Source organism: Ranitomeya variabilis, chromosome 1 (assembly GCF_051348905.1).
Source record: "Ranitomeya variabilis isolate aRanVar5 chromosome 1, aRanVar5.hap1, whole genome shotgun sequence".
NCBI classification, from domain to species: Eukaryota; Metazoa; Chordata; class Amphibia; order Anura; family Dendrobatidae; genus Ranitomeya; species Ranitomeya variabilis.
The window spans coordinates 238874296-238896815 of NC_135232.1; the positions used below are offsets into that span (position 1 = coordinate 238874296).

The 22520-nt window shown below is 41.6% G+C and overlaps 1 protein-coding gene across 3 annotated transcripts in view; it reads left to right on the forward strand.

Annotated features, from left to right (window-relative positions):
• Positions 1 to 22520, forward strand: part of GLT1D1 (glycosyltransferase 1 domain containing 1) — a 189963-nt gene that overhangs the window by 135369 nt on the left and 32074 nt on the right. For all 3 annotated transcript variants that reach the window (XM_077293272.1, XM_077293273.1, XM_077293275.1), the window contains 3 exons: positions 2319 to 2362; positions 16166 to 16286; positions 16654 to 16752. In XM_077293272.1, coding sequence (XP_077149387.1) covers positions 2319 to 2362; positions 16166 to 16286; positions 16654 to 16752 — 264 coding nt within the window. The remainder of the gene's footprint in view (positions 1 to 2318; positions 2363 to 16165; positions 16287 to 16653; positions 16753 to 22520) is intronic.

Sequence of the window (22520 nt, forward strand, 5' to 3'; positions counted from 1 at the left end):
GAGTGCAAATTTGCCTCCAGTATTTGCTGATAACGTGCTGCATTCATCCTTCCTTCAACTTTCACCAAGTTTCCTCTGCCTTTGTAGCTCACACATCCCCAAAACATCAGCGAGCCACCTCCGTACTTTACAGTAGGAATGGTGTTCCTTTCATCATAGGCCCTGTTGATTTCTCGCCAAATGTAACGTTTATGGTTGTGGCCAAATAGTTCAATTTTGGTCGCATCACTCCAAATTACCTTGTTCCAGAAGTTTTGAGGCTTATCTCTGTGATTTTTTGCGTATTGTAGGCGAGATACTTTGTGGCATTTGCACAGTAATCGCTTTCTTCTGGCGACTCGACCATACAGCCCATTTTTCTTCAAGTGCCTCCTTATTGTGCTTCTTGAAACAGCCACACCACTAGTTTTCAGAGAGTCTTTTATTTCAGCTGATATTGTTTGTGGGTTTTTCTTTGCATCTGAACAAGTTTCCTGGCAGTTGTAGACAACAGTTTTGTTGGTCTACCTGACCGTGGTTTTGTTTTTAGAGCACCTGATTTTGCATTTGTTCACCACAGTTTGAATGCTGGTGACTGGCATTATAAATTCCTTGGATATCTTTTTGTATCCCTTTCCTGTTTTATACACTTCAACTACCTTTTCTGGTAGATCCATTGACCATTCTTTTGCTTTCCCCATGACTCACAATCCAGAAATGTCAGTGTCTTGATGAAAGATGCAAGAGTCTGTCTGGATCCCAGAAACTCACTCAGCTTTTATGTACACACACGGATTATAATCACAGGTCACGTGTGAGGATGTTACCTTTAGTAGCCATTCAAACCCATTTGTGTCAACTTCTGTGCATGTTATCAGGCCAAAATCACCAGGGTATGTAAACTTTTGATCAGGGTCATTTCGATGTTTTGTGTTGTCATTATGATTTAAAAAGAGAAAACATAGTAGTTTGACAATAAATGGCTTCACCCAACTACTAACCATGAGTGGAGAAAAGGTTTTGGTGTTATCATTCATATTCTCTGAAAAAAGGACAAGAAAGCAAAAATTCTGCCGGGGTATGTAAACATTTGAGCACAACTGTAACTATGCAACATACACTGTGTTCCAAATTATTATGCAAATAATATTTCCTCATAGTTTCTCTAAATTACCTATCTGAATTGCAGTCGTTGTTATTTTCCAGTCATCTACTATTCTAGTATATTTGCAATGTTTTGGAACAAACTGCCTATGAAAACAGTATCTTTTAAAAAAAAAATAAACACTCAAAATGCATGTTCCAAATTATTACGCACAGCAGAGTTTTCAACCTTTTTTTTTTATTTTGAACAAAAAAATGGTCAATTGTGAAGTTATAAGCATTATCAGCTTATTACAAAATGAAATCTAACAGTTTTCAAGTAAAAACTTTATTCTAGGTGATGTTACATTTGCACATAGGACCCCTTGTAAGAAAGAAGCTTCTGAACTCTCTTGTCCATTGAATTTGTCAGTTTTTGGATGGTTTCTGCTTCAATTGTTTTGCATGTGGACAGAATACCCTCCCAGAGCTGTTGCTTAGATGTGAACTGCCTCCCGCCATCATAGACACTCCTTTTGATGATGCTCCAGACGTTCTCAATGGGGTTGAGGTCAGGGGAAGATGGTGGCCACACCATAAGTTTGTCCTCTTTTATGCCCATAGCAGCCAGAGATGCAGATGTGTTTTTTGCAGCATGAGACGGTGCATTATCATGCATGAAAATGATCTTGCTGCGGAAAGCACGGTTCTTCCTCTTGAACCGTGGCAGGAAGTGTTGTTTTAGAAACTCCACATAGATTATGGAGTTCATCTTTACCCCTTCAGGGATCATAAAGGGGCCGACAATCTCTCTCCCCATGATTCCAGCCCAAAACATTACTCCACCTCCTCCTTGTTGGCGCCTTAGCCGTGTTTTCATGGGGTGTCCATCAACCAGCCATCCTCCACTCCATCCATCTGGTATCTGCAATTGCTTTCAGTGATATAAAGAGCCCTGACACACATCACCATCAATGAGTTTAAATAACAAACTAAAAAATTCTAACCTTATCACTCCTAAACTCTTTGTGCATAATAATTTGGAACACAGTGTATAATGCTAAAAGTCTACCTTAAAAACTGTTATCTGTGCGATCCTACTCATCTTGGGGATGTAAGAGATTGCAGCAGAAACTTCAGTGACTATCCTATGCATCTGAATGGAGCACATAAGTATTTATATTTTGCAAGCATTATATATTTTTTTATATTTCTATTTTGCCCTAGCCTTTTTTTTTTTCTATTTTTCTTTACAGGTAGACCCTTTATTTACAAATGAGGTCAAAGCCAAGCTTCATAAGTAAGTATTTTAATTGAGATATCTCAATTTCCCTTGTTGGCCACTACAGTACTGTAATTATTTTAATTTTCTTATAAATACCATGCTTTGTATGGTTTTCTACTCGTTAACTACTTTCAGTATGTTTTTCAAAAGTAGCAATAATGGATATAAGATGACTCATATGGTGAATTTAATAAAGCCTGATATTTAGTATTTGGAACATGAAGCATTTTTAAAGAGAACCTGGCAGTAGGTTTTTTTTTTTGTTTTTTTTTTTTTAAGCTAAACTGCCACTATTTAGGTTTCACGATAGCTTTTTAGTTTTCCGAAAATGTAAAACTAGGTGACACAATTCAGTTTAAAAGCATTCTGTAAAATGCAGAAAATGAACAAAAAAACATAAAGAAATTGATATAATCCTTTTTTTTTCCAAAGAAGTAATCCATAATGAAACCTTCCAGGTAAACTGAGAAAACGTTTCTGAAATGTTCATAGGTTGGTTTTGTGGCTGTTAGGGGGAGCGCTAGATCTTCAACCCGTTAATGACCACCAATACGTCTTTTAACTGACCTGAGATATAAGAGACAAGCATCCCCATACAGGTGACAATCCAGCAGCTGTCAGCTGTACACTATAGCTGACAACTTGCTGCATCAGCCACGATCAGTGTTTGCACAGTCCAAATCTTTTTAACCCCTTAGATGCCCCACAGAGTGTGGGGGTCTTCCTCTTTATCCCAATTGGTACCCTCAGATCATGATTGTGTGGTCCTGATGTTTGTGATGGCAATTCATGACCAAATAGCGGCTTTACAATCTGCCTGATGTTGTAACCTGTTCAGAAGTTAGCAACATTTAGGTGGTTTAAATACACATTTTCATTTCTGTCATGCCACTTTGCATTAATTCCTGAAAATCACCTGAAGGGTTAATAAATTACCTGACTGCAGTTTTCAATATTTCAGGGGGTGCTGTTTTTAAAATGGTATAACTTTTGGGGGTTTTCAAATATGTGGGACCCCTAAAGTCACTTAACCCCTTAGTGACAGAGCCAATTTGGTACTTAATGACCGAGCCGATTTTTACAATTCTGACCACTGTCACTTTATGAGGTTATAACTCTGGAATGCTTTAACGGATCCCGCTGATTCTGAGATAGTTTTTTCGAGACATATTGTGCTTCATATTAGTGGTAACATTCTTCGATATTACTTGCGATTATTTATGAAAAAAATGGAAATATGGTGAAAATTTTTAAAATTTTGCAATTTTCAAACTTTGTATTTTTATGCCATTAAATCAGAGAGATATGTCACACAAAATAGTTAATAAATAACATTTTCCACATGTCTACTTTACATCAGCTCAATTTTGGAAACAAAATTTTTTTTTGTTAGGGTGTTATAAGGGTTAAAAGTTGACCAGCAATTTCTCATTTTTACAACATTATTTTTTTTTAGGGACCACATCACATTTGAAGTCATTTTGAGGGGTCTATATAATAGAAAATAACCAAGTGTGACACCATTCTAAAAACTGCACCCCTCAAGGTGCTCAAAACCACATTCAATAAGTTTATTAACCCATTACGTGCTTCACAGGAACTGAAACAATGTGGAAGGAAAAAATGAACATTTAACTTTTTTTGCAAACATTTTACTTCAGAACCATATTTTTTTATTTTCACAAGTGTGAAAACAGAAATTTAACCATGCATTTTGTTGTGCAATTTCTCCTGAATATGCCAATACCCCATATGTGGGGGTAAACCACTGTTTGGGCGCACCGCAGAGCTTGTAAGAGAAGGAGCACCGTTTTACTTTTTCAATGCAGAATTGGCTGGAATTGAGATCGGATGCCATGTCATGTTTAGAGAGCCCCTGATGTGCCTAAACAGTGGAAACCCCCCACAAGTGACACCATTTTGGAAACTAGACCCCTTAAGGAACTTAACTAGATGTGTGGTGAGCACTTTGAGCCCCCAAGTGCTTCACGGAAGTTTATAACGTAGAGCCGTGAAAATAAAATATATCGCATTTTTTCTACAAAAATGATTTTTTTTTGCCCCCAAATTTTTATTTTGACAAGGGTAACAGGAGAAATTAGACCACAAAAGTTGTGCAATTTCTCCTGAGTACGTCGATACCCCATATGTGGGGGTAAACCACTGTTTGGGCGAACGGCAGAGCTTGGAAGAGAAGGAGTGCCGTTTTACTTTTTCAATGTAGAATTGGCTGGAATTGAGATCGGACACCATATCGCGTTTGGAGAGCCCCTGATGTGCCTAAACAGTAGAAACTCCCCACAAGTGACCCCATTTTGGAAACTAGACCCCTAAAGGAACTTATCTAGATGTGTGGTGTGCACTTTAAACCCCCAAGTGCTTCACAGAAATTTATTACGTAGAGCCGTGAAAATAAAAAATCCTTTTTTTTCCCTCAAAAATGATTTTTTAGCCTGCAATTTTTTATTTTATCAAGGGTAACCGGAGACATTGGACCCCAAAATCTGTTGACCAGTTTGTCCTGAGTACGCTGATACCCCATATGTGGGGGGGGGCACTGTTTGGGCACCCATCAGGGCTCGGAAGGGAAGGAGCGCCGCTTGGAATGCAGACTTTGATGGGATGGTCTGCAGGTGTCATGTTGCATTTGCAGAGCTCCTGATGTACCTAAACAGTAGAAACCCCCCACAAGTGACCCCATTTTGGAAACTAGACCCCCCAAAGAGCTTATCTAGATGTGTGGTGAGAACTATGAACCCCCAACTGCTTCACAAAAGTTTATAATGTAGAGCCATGAAAATAAAAAAAATCATATTTTTTCCACAAAAATGATCTTTTCACCCCAAAATGTTTATTTTCACAAGGGTAACAGGAGAAATTGGCCCCCAAAATTTATTGTGCAATTTATGCTGAGTAGGCTGATACCCCATATGTGGGGGATAAACCACTGTTTGGGCGCATGGCAGAGCTCGGAAGGGAAGGAGTGCCGTTTTGGAAGGCAGACTTTGATAGAATGGTCTGCGGGCGTTATGTTGCGTTTGCAGAGCCCCCAATGTACCTAAGCAGTAGAAAACCCCCACAAGTGACCTCATTTTGGAAACTAGACCCCCAAGGAACTTATCTAGATGTGTTGTGAGAACTTTGAATGCCCAAGTGCTTCACAGAAGTTTATAATGCAGTCGTGAAAAGAAAAAATATTTTTTTTTCCACAAAAAAGATTTTTTAGCCCCCAAGTTCTTATTTTCACAAGGGTAACTGGAGAAATTGGACCCCAAAAGTTGTTGTCCAATTTATCCCGAGTACGCTGATGCCCCATATGTGGGGGTAAACCACTGTTTGGGCGCACGTCAGAGCTCAGAAGGGAGGGAGCACCATTTGACTTTTTGAGCGCAAAATTGGCTGTGGCGTTTAGAGACCCCCTGATGTACCTAAGCAGTGGAAACCCCCCAATTCTAACTCCAACCCTAACCCCAATACACCCCTAACCCTAATCCCAACCCGATCCATAATCCTAATCACAACCCTAACCCCCAAAACACCCCTAATCCCAAAGCTAACCATAACCCTAATCAAAACCCTAAACCCAACACACCCCTAATCCTAATCTCAACCCTAACCTCAAAACTTAACCCTAATCCCAATACACCCCTATCCCTAATCCCAACCCTAGCCTTAACCCTAATCCCAAACCTAACCCTAATCCCAAATGTAACCCTAATGCCAACCCTAATCCAAACCCTAATCCCAACTCTAACCCTAACTTTAGCCCCAACCCTAGCCCTAACCCTAACTTTAGCCCCAACCCTAACCCTAGCCCTAACCCTAGCTAACCCTAATCCTAGCTCTAACCCTAACTCAAGCCCTATCCCTAGCCCTAAGGCTATGTGCACACATTGTGGATTTTGCTGCTGATCCGCAGCGTTTCCGCAGCTGCGGGTCCGCAGCAGTTTCCCACGAGTTTACAGTACAATGTAAACCTATGGGAAACATAAAACGCTGTGCCCATGCTGCAGAAAAAACCACGCGGAAATGCAGCGGTTTACATTCCGCAGCATGTCCATTCTTTCTGCGGATTCCGCAGCGGTTTTACACCTGCTCCATAATAGAAAACCGCAGGAGAATCCGCACAAAAACGCGGTACATCCGTGATAAATCCGCTGGAAAAACGCAGCGTTTTGGCCCTGCGGATTTATCAAATCCGCTGCGGAAAAATCCGCAGAGAACCATTCTACGTGTGCACATATCCTAACCCTACCCCTAACCCTACCCCTACCTCTAACCCTACCTCTAACCCTAACCCTACCCCTAACCCTACCCCTAATTGGAAAATAGAAATTCATACATTTTTTTAATTTTATTATTTTTTCCTTACTAAGGGGGTGATAAAGGGGGGGCTTATTTACTATTTTTTTTATTTTGATCACTGTGATAGGATCTCACAGTGACCAAAATAAAACAAGAGGAAGAATTTTCCTCTGCCGGACGGCAGATCATGGCGGGCGCACTGCGCATGCGCCCGTCATTTTCTTACCGGAGCTAGAAGCCGGCGGCCAGCAGAAGAAGCAGGAGGACCCAGGGACACCAGTAAGTATAACAGGGTCCCCGAATCCCCCTATTTCTCTGTCCTCTGATGTGCGATCACATCAGAGGACAGAGGATGACATCGCTTCTTTTTTTTTTTTTTCCGGTCGCCGGTAAACAGTTAATTACCGACGATCGCAAAACAGGGGTCGGTAAAAACCGACCCGATCATGTTCTTTGGGATCTCGGCTACCCCCGGCAGCCGAGACACCAAAGATCTTCCGGGCGGCGGGCGCACTGCGCATGCGCCCGCCATTTTTTCCCCGGAAAAAGATGGCGGCGCCTATCGGGAGCCACGAGGAGCACCGGGGGAGATAGGTGAGTATTGGGGGGGCGATCGGGGACCCCATTTCTCTGTCCTCCGATGTGCGATCACATCGGAGGACAGAGAAATTAAATGGCAAATCGCGTTTTTTTTTTGTTGCGACCGCCAGTAAACGGTTAATTACCGGCGATCGCAACTCGGGGGTCGGTAAAAACCCCCCGAATCATGTTCTCTGGGGTCTCGGCTACCCTCGGCAACCGAGACCCCAGAGAAAATCCGACTCTGGGGGGCGCTATTCACTTTTTCCACAGCGCCATTAATTAACGGCGCTGTGGTTTAAGTACCCTTAGCGGCCGCCTTTAAAAGGCGTATCGGCGGTCGTTAAGGGGTTAAGACATGGATAGGTCCCTAAAAAAATAAATTTTGTAAATTTCCTAGAAAAAATTAAAAATTACTGCTACATTTTTAACCCCTCTGTGACCTTTGACGTACTATCCCGTCGAGGTGACCTGGGCCTATCTGACCCTTGACGGGATAGTACGTCATAGCCGATCGGCCGCACTCACGGGGGGAGCGCGGCCGATCGCGGCCGGGTGTCAGCTGCATATCGCAGCTGACATCCGGCACTATGTGCCAGGAGCGGTCACGGACCGCCCCCGGCACATTAACCCCCGGCACACCGTGATCAAACATGATCGCGATGTCCCGGCGGTGCAGGGAAGCATCGCGCAGGGAGGGGGCTCCCTGCGGGCTTCCCTGAGCCCCCCGCAGCAACGCGATGTGATCGCGTTGCTGCGAGGGTCTTACCTCCCTCCCTGCCTGCTCCAGACCCGGATCCAAGATGGCCGCGGATCCGGGTCCTGCAGGGAGGGAGGTGGCTTCACAGAAGCCTGCTCAGAGCAGGCACTGTGAAGCAGCCTGCACTTCAATCAGATCGGTGAGCTGTCAGAGTGCTATGCAAACTGGCAGATCACCGATCTGTATTGTCCCCCCCTGGGGCAAAGTAAAAAAGTAAAAAAAAAAATTTCCAAATGTGTAAAAAAAAATAAAAAAAAATATTCCAAAATAATGAAAAAAAAAAAAAATATTATTCCCATAAATACATTTCTTTACCTAAATATAAAAAAAACAAAACAATAAAAGTACACATATTTAGTATCGCCGCGTCCGTAACGACCCGACCTATAAAACTGGCCCACTCGTTAACCCCTTCAGTAAACACCGTAAGAAAAAAAAAAAAAAAACGAGGCAAAAAACAACGCTTTATTATCATACCGCCGAACAAAAAGTGGAATAACACGCGATCAAAAAGACAGATATAAATAACCATGGTACCGCTGAAAGCGTCATCTTCTCCCGCAAATAACGAGCCACCATACAGCATCATCAGCAGAAAAATAAAAAAGTTATAGTCCTGAGAATAAAGCGATGCAAAAATAATTATTTTTTCCATAAAATAGTTTTTATCGTATAAAAGCGCCAAAACATAAAAAAATAATATAAATGAGATATCGCTGTAATCGTACTGACCCGAAGAATAAAACTGCTTTATCAATTTTACCAAACGCGGAACGGTATAAACGCCTCCCCCAAAAGAAATTCATGAATAGCTGGTTTTTGGTCATTCTGCCTCACAAAAATCGGAATAAAAAGCGATCAAAAAATGTGACGTGCCCAAAAATGTTACCAATAAAAACGTCAACTCGTCCCGCAAAAAACAAGACCTCACATGACTCTGTGGACCAAAATATGGAAAATTTATAGCTCTCAAAATGTGGTAACGCAAAAAATATTTTTTGCAATAAAAAGCGTCTTTCAGTGTGTGACGGCTGCCAATCATAAAAATCCGCTAAAAAACCCGCTATAAAAGTAAATCAAACCCCCCTTCATCACCCCCTTAGTTAGGGAAAAATAAAAAAAAGTATTTATTTCCATTTTCCCATTAGGGCTAGGGTTAGGGCTAGGGTTGGGGCTAGGGTTAAGGCTACAGTTAGGGTTGGGGCTAAAGTTAGGGTTAGGGTTGGGGCTAAAGTTACGGTTAGGGTTTAGATTACATTTACGGTTGGGAATAGGGTTGGGATTAGGGTTAGGGGTGTGTCAGGGTTAGAGGTGTGGTTAGGGTTACTGTTGGGATTAGGGTTAGGGGTGTGTTTGGATTAGGGTTTCAGTTATAATTGGGGGGTTTCCACTGTTTCGGCACATCAGGGGCTCTCCAAACGCGACATGGCGTCCGATCTCAATTCCAGCCAATTCTGCGTTGAAAAAGTAAAACAGTGCTCCTTCCCTTCCGAGCTCTCCCGTGTGCCCAAACAGGGGTTTACCCCAACATATGGGGTATCAGCGTACTCAGGACAAATAGAACAACAACCTTTGGGGTCCAATTTCTCCTGTTACCCCTAGGAAAATACAAAACTGGGGGCTAAAAAATAATTTTTGTGGGAAAAAAAAGGATTTTTTATTTTCACGGCTCTGCGTTATAAACTGTAGTGAAACACTTGGGGGTTCAAAGTTCTTACAACACATCTAGATAAGTTCCTTGGGGGGTCTAGTTTCCAAAATGGGGTCACTTGTGCGGGGCTTCTACTGTTTAGGTACATTAGGGGCTCTGCAAACGCAATGTGACGCCTGCAGACCATTCCATCTAAGTCTGCATTCCAAATGGCGCTCCTTCCCTTCCGAGCCCTCCCATGCATCCAAACGGTGGTTCCCCCCACATATGGGGTATCAACGCACTCAGGACAAATTGGACAACAACTTTTAGGGTCCAATTTCTCCTGTTACCCTCGGGAAAATACAAAACTGGGGGCTGAAAAATAATTTTTGTGGGAAAAAATTTTTGTTTTATTTTTACGGCTCTGCATTATAAACTTCTGTGAAGCCCTTGGTGGGTCAAAGCGCTCATCACACATCTAGATAAGTTCCTTAGGGGGTCTACTTTCCAACATGGTGTCACTTGTGGGGGGTTTCTACTGTTTAGGTACATTAGGGGCTCTGCAAACGCAATGTGACGCCTGCAGACCATTCCATCTAAGTCTGCATTCCAAATGGCGCTCCTTCCTTTCCGAGCCCTCCCATGCGCCCAAACAGTGGTTCTCCCCACATATGGTATATCATCGCATTCAGGACAACTTGGACAACAGATTTTGGGGTCCAATTTCTCCTGCTACCCTCAGGAAAATACAAAACTGGGGGCTAAAAAAATAATTTTTGTGGGAAAAAATTTTTGTTTTATTTTTACGGCTCTGCATTATTAACTTCTGTGAAGCCCTTGGTGGGTCAAAGCGCTCACCACACATCTAGATAAGTTCCTTAGGGGGTCTACTTTCCAACATGGTGTCACTTGTGGGGGATTTCTACTGTTTAAGTACATTAGGGACTCTGCAAACGCAATGTGACGCCTGCAGACCATTCCATCTAAGTCTGCATTCCAAATGGCGCTCCTTCACTTCCGAGCCCTTCCATGCGTCCAAACGGTGGTTTCCCCCCACATATGGGGTATCAGCGCACTCAGGACAAATTGGACAACAACTTTTGGGGTCCAATTTCTCCTGTTACCCTCGGGAAAATACAAAACTGGGGGCTGAAAAATAATTTTTGTGGGAAAAAATTTTTGTTTTATTTTTACGGCTCTGCATTATAAACTTCTGTGAAGCCCTTGGTGGGTCAAAGCGCTCATCACACATCTAGATAAGTTCCTTAGGGGGTCTACTTTCCAACATGGTGTCACTTGTGGGGGGTTTCTACTGTTTAGGTACATTAGGGGCTCTGCAAACGCAATGTGACGCCTGCAGACCATTCCATCTAAGTCTGCATTCCAAATGGCGCTCCTTCCTTTCCGAGCCCTCCCATGCGCCCAAACAGTGGTTCTCCCCACATATGGTATATCATCGCATTCAGGACAACTTGGACAACAGATTTTGGGGTCCAATTTCTCCTGCTACCCTCGGGAAAATACAAAACTGGGGGCTAAAAAAATAATTTTTGTGGGAAAAAATTTTTGTTTTATTTTTACGGCTCTGCATTAACTTCTGTGAAGCCCTTGGTGGGTCAAAGCGCTCAAAACACATCTAGATAAGTTCCTTAGGGGGTCTACTTTCCAAAATGGTGTCACTTGTGGGGGGTTTCAATGTTTAGGCACATCAGTGGCTCTCCAAACGCAACATGGCGTCCCATCTCAATTCCTGTCAATTTTGCATTGAAAAGTCAAACGGTGCTACTTCCCTTCCGAGCTCTCCCATGCGCCCAAACAGTGGTTTATCGCCACATATGGGGTATCAGCGTACTCAGGACAAATTGTGCAACAACTGTTGGGGTCCAATTTCTTCTCTTACCCTTGGGAAAATAAAAAATTGGGGGCGAAAAATAATTTTTGTGAAAAAATATGATTTTTTATTTTTACGGTTCTGCATTATAAACTTCTGTGAAGTACTTGGTGGGTCAAAGTGCTCACCACACCTCTAGATAAGTTCCTTAGGGGGTCTACTTTCCAAAATGGTGTCACTTGTGGGGGGTTTCAATGTTTAGGCACATCAGTGGCTCTCCAAACGCAACATGGCGTCCCATCTCAATTCCTGTCAATTTTGCATTGAAAAGTCAAACGGTGCTACTTCCCTTCCGAGCTCTCCCATGCGCCCAAACAGTGGTTTATCGCCACATATGGGGTATCAGCGTACTCAGGACAAATTGTGCAACAACTGTTGGGGTCCAATTTCTTCTCTTACCCTTGGGAAAATAAAAAATTGGGGGCGAAAAATAATTTTTGTGAAAAAATATGATTTTTTATTTTTACGGTTCTGCATTATAAACTTCTGTGAAGTACTTGGTGGGTCAAAGTGCTCACCACACCTCTAGATAAGTTCCTTAGGGGGTCTACTTTCCAAAATGGTGTCACTTGTGGGGGGTTTCAATGTTTAGGCACATCAGGGGCTCCCCAAACGCAACATGGCGTCCCATCTCAATTCCAGTCAATTTTGCATTGAAAAGTCAAACGGTGCTACTTCCCTTCCGAGCTCTCCCATGCGCCCAAACAGTGGTTTATCGCCACATATGGGGTATCAGCGTACTCAGGACAAATTGTACAACAACTTTTGGGGTCCAATTTCTTCTCTTACCCTTGGGAAAATAAAAAATTGGGGGCGAAAAATAATTTTTGTGAAAAATATGATTTTTTATTTTTACGGTTCTGCATTATAAACTTCTGTGAAGTACTTGGTGGGTCAAAGTGCTCACCACACCTCTAGATAAGTTCCTTATGGGGTCTACTTTCCAAAATGGTATCACTTGTGGGGGGTTTCAATGTTTAGGCACATCAGGGGCTCCCCAAACGCAACATGGCGTCCCATCTCAATTCCAGTCAATTTTGCATTGAAAAGTCAAATGGCGCTCCTTCGCTTCCGAGCTCTGTCATGCGCCCAAACAGTGGTTTACCCCCACATATGGGGTATCGGCGTACTCAGGACAAATTGTACAACAAATTTTGGGGTCCATTTTCTCCTGTTACCCTTGGTAAAATAAAACAAATTGGAGCTGAAGTAAATTTTTTGTGAAAAAAAGTTAAATGTTCATTTTTATTTAAACATTCCAAAAATTCCTGTGAAGCACCAGAAGGGTTAATAAACTTCTTGAATATGGTTTTGAGCACCTTGAGGGGTGCAGTTTTTAGAATGGTGTCACACATGGGTATTTTCTATCATATAGACCCCTCAAAATGACTTCAAATGAGATGTGGTCCCTAAAAAAAAAATGGTGTTGTAAAAATGAGAAATTGCTGGTCAACTTTTAACCCTTATAACTCCCTAACAAAAAAAAATTTTGGTTCCAAAATTGTGCTGATGTAAAGTAGGCATGTGGGAAATGTTACTTATTAAGTATTTTGCATGACATATCTCTGTGATTTAAGGGCATAAAAATTCAAAGTTGGAAAATTGCAAAATTTTCAAAATTTTCGCCAAATTTCCATTTTTTCTGCAAATAAACGCAGGTAATATCAAAGAAATTTTACCACTATCATGAAGTACAATATGTCACGAGAAAACAATGTCAGAATCGCCAAGATCCGTTGAAGCGTTCCAGAGTTATAACCTCATAAAGGGACAGTGGTCAGAATTGTAAAAATTGGCCCGGTCATTAACGTGCAAACCACCCTTGGGGGTGAAGGGGTTAAACCTCCTAAAATGCTAACAAAATAAAATAATATTTTACAAACGGTGCTGATGTAAAGCAGACATCAGGGAAATGTTATTTATTAATGTTTTGCTGTGGTATGACTATCTATCATTCAAAGTTTGAAAATTGCTAATTTTTTAACATTTTTCTCAAATTTGGATATTTTTTATAAATAAGCAAAAAACATATCGACCTAAACTTACTATTATCATAAAGTATAATGTGTCACGAAAAAACAGTCTCAAAATCCCTGGGATTTGTTGAAGCGCTCCAGAGTTATTACCAAATAAAGTGACACTGGTCAGATTTAAAAAATTTGGCTCCGTCACTAAAGGGTTAAGAACAGCATTATGATTCCCTACCACCTGATTCAGTCATGCTGACATGCTGCTATACTAATACTACTAGATTAATTTATGCCTTCAATTGCTATTAATGATGACATGTTTTTTCTTTACAGTTTTTCTTTTCCTGGATAATTAGTTGTTTAATACACAAGCTCTATGTAAATTATTTTGCAGGAGTCAGAGGTAGAGCTAGAGGGCATAAGAGTTATGGCCATGCCCTAAACCTAGTCCTACTTACCTGGCATTTCTAAAGACAAGACACATCATACCCAGTTCTTCTGTAATCCTATACATATATCGTTTTCTTCTTATATTGTTGCATACACATCAAGGTTGGGTCTACTTGACCCAGTCATTAATGTTGTCACAATCCATGGGTTTACCTCTTTTATTTCGTTTCAGAAGAGAGGTCATTGGAAAATCTTTATTCTCTTTCTCCTACTATTTTTCCAAAAATTCTCTTATGACAATTGGCTTACTTCGTCCCATGCCTGGCGTCTTTCTTATTTCAGCAGTTCCACTTCTCAATCACAGAATTCGCAGTGCTCTACCATAGGTACATATAGGTTTTCTTAAATATACACTGAATGCACCAGAAGTTGTCAGATTGTGGCAAGATTTTGGCCAGGTTGCAGATGATTTATCCTGTCCCCATCAAACTACTGTAACATGCAAGCCACTACCTATCCCCTCTGTTTCCACTTTGGGCGGAGCCACATCTTTGTTGTGCAGGGCAGCATCAGGTCTTTCCTGTGTAATTCCTTTGACTTTTAGTACTGTTCAAAAAGGGCGCTATGTGGTTAATTCCTGGCTCTTTGTGAGCAGGGCTGTCTTCTATTTAAGTACCTAAACCTCTGATTCCAACTACCAGTTAAAAGCTATATATTTTCTTGTTCAATCCCTAAGCTATCTGCTTCTGCTTTGCTTCTTATATTCCTCTTGTCTGACCACAGCCCATTTCTTGACAATTATTTTTCCTTCCAATTTTGTACTTTGACTGTCCTACTGTTTCTGAACTGGCTACCTGACCATTCCTGCAAGCCTGGACCATTGGCTAGGAGCTGTCACCTTAACTAATGGGTTAAGATCAGGGCAACCCCTCAGAACTGGTAAAATAAGTGGCTTTGTGCTAAGTGTAGAGCTACTGGGTTAGTGGGTTCTCTCGTCCACCTGCCTGGCTCTCTTTAGAAAGACTGCATGGACCAGGGCTCATACCACTGAATGCCTGCTCTCTCCTTGTGGGCAGAACACTACTCGGACAACACAGGGTGAGGGTAAAACAGTGTGGCAATAATTTAATGAACCTCCAACACACAATAGCATATAGAACAGTCTCATCAAATACCCAAGATGGTGCAAAATACAGAGTCTCACTTTTCTGCTGACTCACCAGGATTAGAGCTGTTTCAAGGGCCGAGTACACCCAACAGTGGCTCCCCTCTTTTGGCGGGCCCCCACAGTGAGGAGGTAATGGCAAGCTTAGGAAGCTGACAGTCCATTGATATGAGGCCAGGTGACTTGATTGTCCCAACCTGGATTCTCTAAATGTCTTCGAGGGTTCAGTGATGGTCAAAGAAGCAGCTCTGTATTTCTTCAGTTGGAGCCATGATACCATGGCTATTGTAGTGTAGTCTCTCTGAACACAGGCAGATCCTCCTTTTTTATAGGTCACAACTTTTCATTTAGGCATTCCACCACAAGCTTGAGGGAAGGTGAAAGGAGGCCATCCCTCACTGCTGGAGTGTTCAAACAACATGCATAGATTGTCCTTCATATTGCAAAGCACCAATGGTTCAACATATTAACAAACATTCAAACATTGTGCCTTTGTTTTCCAAAGATAGTAGAACAATACTCGGACTGCAATACAAGTACAGATACAATAGCTTATCAGCAGCCAGTCAACAAATGGCAGCCATTGAACATTAATGCAATGACAATAAGGGTCACAGTCATTCTCACATGAACTCTAGCTCATGTCCCTGGGCCTACTGAAATAATATGTCTGGATAATTCAGATTAAATGCGATGTCATCACACTGTTTGCCCATGCTAACCATTTTTAGCACTGCCAGGTGAGCTGAGATAGTCAGTCACATTTTAACCAAACTGGGTGAGTATAGGCCATGGCCACTACAATACTTTAACTCACCTCCTTGACTCTTGTATATTAATTTCCATATGATACATGCATTGATTTTTATGTTCTTCAAAATACTGAGCCTCTTACACATAAGGACATCTTTTGAAATCTAAAATTCTAAAGGGCAAACTAGTAGTGGCGGATAAGCACAAAAAACTGACCAGTTTCCATCAATTCCTCATTTTATTGAAATACTTAAATATACAGTAGTAATAAGTCTGCTACTGACAGAACCATTCTATAGTGTCAGGCGCACAAATACGTGTGTGGGGGTTGTAGAATACGTGGATAATACATTATAATATTAACGTTTACAGTATTGATGGAGTTTACCTCATTGAAGAAATCCCACAGGCAGACTTACAAGCTCTGATAAAGAGAAGCTTTGCCGTGGTGAACAGCTCATTGTCTGAGGGGATGTCAGCAGCCATACTTGAGGTAACCACTTTTTATCTTCAGTTTGCACTCACATCAAGGTATGGACAGATATTACTACTACTTTGTAGTTCATGCTTTTTTTGCATAAATTGTAGGTCATAATGGATTTCACCGATAAGTAATGAAAATGTCCCGAAAGCAGCATACTGTATGTTTATGGTCTGCTGTAGTCTTTGTCCCTTAAATATACATGATTTACTCCTGAGGTCTTCAGGTCCAGGTCAACCATCTATGTACAGTATGTGTATAACCTAATTTTTTTCCTCTGCAATTATTTGGCAGTATGTCTCCCTGTATTATAAGCAAGCACGAGCAATTCAATGTATACTCTGCGTTCCCTAATTCTTGTATTCTTCTGGCTTCACAGGCTATGGACTTGGAAGTCCCCGTGCTGGCAAGGGATATACCAGGCAATGCTGCAATAATGCGTCACGGAGACACTGGCTTACTCTTTTCAAACCCCAAGGTAATTTTTCACTGTTGAAAAACATCAGAACTAAGATATTTCCCTAGTCCTTCTTGATACATATTTTGCCAGAAATGTGCGATATATTTTAGACAATTCTCGCATCATTGGAAACATTATATTTACTTTATAAATTACATTAGTCCTTCAGGAATGGTCAATTTTTCATCTGTGTGCTTTAGTTTTTTACCTTCTCTTCTTTAAAAATCCATTTTTTTTTAAAATATTTTTCAGTTTAAATAACTATAGCTCCATTTTTAAGGGGTGAGGTCTTCATTAATACCTTTTTGTTGCACATACGACATTTTGATAACTTTTTGATAACTTTGAATTGTATTTTTTTTTTTTGTGAAGGTATGGTGATATTATTTTTTTATTTTTTATATTTTGTTACTGCATTTACTGATCGGGGAAGGCTGCTTTCACACATCAGGTTTTTTGTTTCAGGCACAATCCGGCAAATCCGGAAAAAAAACGGATCCGTTTAATCAAATACGTTAATCAGGATGGTTGCTACACCCTGAGCATGATAAAGAGGCTCAGTACACCATTCTGCCCACTAATTTTACTTGCTTGCGCCTTCCTAACTGGTGACTGACAGCAATGATTGGTCTATACTCAGCATTGTCTACAAAAAAAGCTCAGGCGAACTAACGCTTTCAATCACCAGTGAGGGAGACGAGGCACGCAAATCCAGCTGGAGCAACAGTGTTCTGGGTACACAAAGAGTGCAACGAGAACCTTAACGTAAACTTCAGTCTGTGCAAAGCAGAGACAGTTGTTAGAAAACTAAAATTGCATTTAAATAAGTGCTGTGTCACCTACAAAGCTTGTATGCTTACTAAATGAGGCAAGTTTGGTCAGCCCGACTCCCTTTAAAGGGACTCTGTCACCTGAATTTGGAGGGAACAATTTTCAGCCATAGGGGCGGGGTTTTCGGGTGTTTGATTCACCCTTTCCTTACCCGCTGGCTGCATGATGGCTGCAATATTGGATTGAAGTTCATTCTCTGTCCTCCGTAGTACATGTCTGCACAAGGCAATCTTGCCTTACGCAGGCATGTACTATGGAGGACAGAGTGAACTTCAATTGTATCCATTGTAATGGATCTTGCACTGGTTTGTAAGTGCATGCGTTCAGTATTTAGTCAGTATTTTACCTCAGTATCTAAATCAGGAGAGGAACAATCAGAGGAAAAGTATAATAGAAACTCGTCACCACTTCTGCATTTTGGCTTGCTGTTGTAAAATACTGTCCAAATAGTGAACTGATGAATGTGGCCTTAGGCAGTTTCACATGTCTGAAAGTCCATGGCCCAAGTGCGGGCTATAATGTCCTGATCAGCCTCGAGTCTCCTGACCTCAATGGAACAGCCTCATAGGCATGTATGAGGCTGTAGAGTTCAGGTCAGGAGACCTGTGGTTGATACTTAGACTATGAATGTCAGACATGTGAGACCGGCCTTATGTTGCGATACATATTTATGGAAAGTCCATTGAACTTACTAATTTATGGGATCTTCCGACTATCTGATTTATATGGGAATGACCTGAGTCCTCCCCGACCACAGGTGTGGCTAGGAATGTTGGATTTCAACATGACCCCTGCTTTGTTCCAAGAGAGATAAGCAGCTGCTAGAGGGATCTGCCATCGGCTTATCTCACTTAGCATTTTGAAAATACATGCATGCTCAGTTGAGCCATCTTCCAAGTATCTTTAAGTTGCCTTAAAGCTGAAATTAGTTTTCTGTGGTCTGAAGACCGCCCTCCACCCTGCCATGTTTTGAGGAACCTCAGGGTTCCAGAGAACTTGGTTGGTAGACATGCATGTAAGGTGTAGTAAAATCATCAGCAACTAAAAAAAAATGTGACTTCATTTTTTATATTGAAGCTACAAAGTAGATACTAACTAGTGCGGGTTTGATTCTCTCATATTCTGCCATATGAAATGAATTAATTGTAACTGTAATTTCATAAATTAGATTTTTTGGGCTGTAAAATGATGACCCCGCTGTCTGGAAGCATGACCCCAGCACAAGACAAACCTCGAAAACACCTTCCATTTGGAAGAAACTGTTCCTTTTAAATTCAGTTAGTGCTGTGAGGGATGCAGAAAAAAAAGCATAAATTGTATTGATCTAATGCACTCGCCAAAGGAAAAAACGTGAAATCAAATAAAAAATTCACTTGAAGGCATGTGCGGGAAGAAAGGTCAGGAAGCTGTCTACATACCTACAATATGGTCTCGACGAGAAAACCTCTATTTCTGGTGGGAAATTACACTTATTAAATACATGATGTTGCTTTCATTCACAATGATTGACTTTTATGGTCTATGCAAGAAATGACAACCGGATGGAAAAGCAAGTAGGTTTTTTATTTTTTCTTGTTTTGAAGCAAAATATGTGTTGGAAGGGAAAATGTTCAGACGCCTCTCGCTTCATCATATTCAGCCAGTATATTCCACGGAGCGTCATACCCAGGACTGTAAAATGTCACAAAACAAATAGTTTTATTTCTCTGAAGTTAGAACATTACAGCAGAAAGCCATAGAGAAATGCACTTCATGTATCGGGATAGGTTACAGATATGTGGAGACAGGTTGTGAATATTCACTTTGAATGACAAGTTGATGTAAGGAAGTGTTTTTTGAGCACTTCTCAAAATACTAAATATCCTGTTATTTAGGAAGTGGTTCTTCACTTTTATGCGGCACTATGGTTGAGATTTGTTTCATTATAAAGTAGCATAGCAAATATTTAAAGGGAATGTATTTTTTTTTGTTTTAAATCAATAATTTTTATTAAAGCATATGACACGCAGTAACAGTCTGACACATTTTCCAGACCGGTACCAGTTATACAAAACCTATTAATACATTTTCATTTTACGAAAACAGGACCCTTACCCCATAACCAACCCTCCCTCCCCCCAGTCTCCTACCCATTATCCAATACAACCAACTGACAACATCACCTCTTAAAAATTGTACAACAATACATGTAAAAGTCCCTCTAGAAGCAACTAAACAACCCCCATTTTACTCTGCAGATGCCACGCCTAGGTAATCCATCCATCCGCCCCACACATTTTCAAATTTTGTATTCTGACCTCACTTGATGTATATATTCCTTTCCATAAGGACAATAAAATAAATGTTATTAATAAATTCCTTTTTCCCTGGTGGTTTTTCATCCAACCAATGCATCGTAATAAGCTTTCTCGCAGCATACAACAATCTTGCAATAATCAACCTTCTACATTCATCCGTAGCAATATCACCCATACAACCCAGAAGGCAAATCAGCGGCTTATGCACCATATTTACCCCTGTCATCTCTTGAATCAAATTAACCCCTTTCTGCCATTGGACGTACTATTCCGTCCATGTGTCCATGTGGGGTGGGCCCTAATTCCCAAGGACGGAATAGTACGTCCAGCACGATCGGCCGCGCTCACGGGGGGAGCGCGGGCGATCGCGGCCGGGTGTCAGCTGCCTATCGCAGCTGACATCCGGCACTATGTGCCAGGAGCGGTCACGGACCGCCCCCGGCACATTAACACCCGGCACACCGCGATCAAATATGATCGTGGTGTGCCGGCGGTACAGGGAAGCATCGCGCAGGGAGGGGGCTCCCTGCGGGCTTCCCTGAGACCCCCGGAGCAACGCGATGTGATCGCTTTGCTGCGAGGGTCTCCTACCTCCTATCCCTGCAGGCCCCGGATCCAAAATGGCCGCGGGGCTGCATCCGGGTCCTGCAGGGTTTACTTCCGGGTGCTGTGCAGGTGCTTGTAAGCCTGCACGGCTGTAAGTGAGATCGGTGATCTGACAGAGTGCTGTGCACACTGTCAGATCACCGATCTGTAATGTCCCCCCCCTGGGACAAAGTGAAAAAGTAGAAAAAAAAATTCCCACATGTGTAAAAAAAAAAAAAAAAAGAAAAAAAAATTCCTAAATAAAAAAAAAATATATATATTATTCCCATAAATACATTCCTTTATCTAAATTAAAAAAATCAAACAATAAAAGTACACATATTTAGTATCGCCGCGTCCGTAACGACCCCACCTATAAATCTATATCACTAGTTAACCCCTTCAGTGAACACCGTAAAAGAAAAAAAAAAAAAACGAGGCTAAAAACAACGCTTTATTCTCATACCGCCAAACAAAAAGTAGAATAACACACGATCAAAAAGACAGATATAAATAACCATGGTACCGCTGCAAACGTCATCTTGTCCCGCAAAAAACGAGCCACCATAAAGCATCATCAGTGAAAAAATAAAAAAGTTATAGTCCTCAGAATAAAGCGATGCCAAAATAATTATTTTTTCTATAAAATAGTTTTTATCGTATAAAAGCGCCAAAACATAAAAAAATGATAGAAATGAGGTATTGCTGTAATCGTACTGACCCGAAGAATAAAACTGCTTTATCAATTTTACCAAACGCGGAACGGTATAAACGCCTCCCCCAAAAGAAATTCATGAATAGCTGGTTTTTGGTCATTCTGCCTCACAAAAATCGGAATAAAAAGCGATCAAAAAATCTCCCGTGCCCGATCATGTTACCAATAAAAACGTCAACTCGTTCCGCAAAAAACAAGACCTCACATGACTCTGTGGACTCAAATATGGAAAAATTATAGCTCTCAAAATGTGGTAACGCCAAAAATATTTTTTGCAATAAAAAGCTTTCAGTGTGTGACAGCTGCCAATCATAAAAATCCGCTAAAAAACCCGCTATTAAAGTAAATCAAACCCCCCTTCATCACCCCCTTAGTTAGGGAAAAATAAAAAAAAATTAAAAAATGTATTTATTTCCATTTTACCGCTAGGGTTAGGGCTAGGGCTAGGGTTAGGGTTGGGGCTAGGGTTGGGGCTAGGGTTAGGGCTAGGGTTGGGGCTAGGGTTGGGGCTAGGGTTGGGGCTAGGGTTAGGGCTAGGGTTAGGGCTAGGGTTGGGGCTAGGGTTGGGGCTAGGGTTAGGGTTAAGGCTACAGTTAGGGTTGGGGCTAAAGTTAGGGTTAGGGTTGGGGCTAAAGTTAGGGTTAGGGTTTGGATTACATCTACGGTTGGGAATAGGGTTGGGATTAGGGGTAGGGGTGTGTCTGGGTTAGAGGTGTGGTTAGGGTTACCGTTGGGATTAGGGTTAGGGGTGTGTTTGGATTAGGGTTTCAGTTATAATTGGGGGGTTTCCACTGTTTAGGCACATCAGGGGCTCTCCAAATGCGACATGGCATTCGATCTCAATTTCAGCCAATTCTGCGTTGAAAAAGTAAAACAGTGCTCCTTCCCTTCCGAGCTCTCCCGTGCGCCCAAACAGGGGTTTACCCCAACATATGGGGTATCAGCGTACTCGGAACACATTGGAGAACAACTTTTGGGGTCCAATTTCTCCTGTTATCCTTGGGAAAATACAAAACTGGGGGCTAAAAAATAATTTTGGGGGGAAAATTTTTTATTTTTATTTTCACGGCTATGCGTTATAAACTGTAGTGAAACACTTGAGGGTTCAAAACTCTCACAACACATCTAGATGAGTTGCTTAGGGGGTCTACTTTCCAAAATGGTGTCACTTGTGTTTTTTTTTTACTGTTTAGGTACATTAGGGCTCTGCAAACGCAATGTGACGCCTGCAGACCATTCCATCTAAGTCTGCATTCAAAATGGCGCTCCATCCCTTCCAAGCCCTCCCATGCGCCCAAACAGTGGTTCCCCCTCACATATGGGGTATCAGCGTACTCAGGACAAATTGGACAACAACT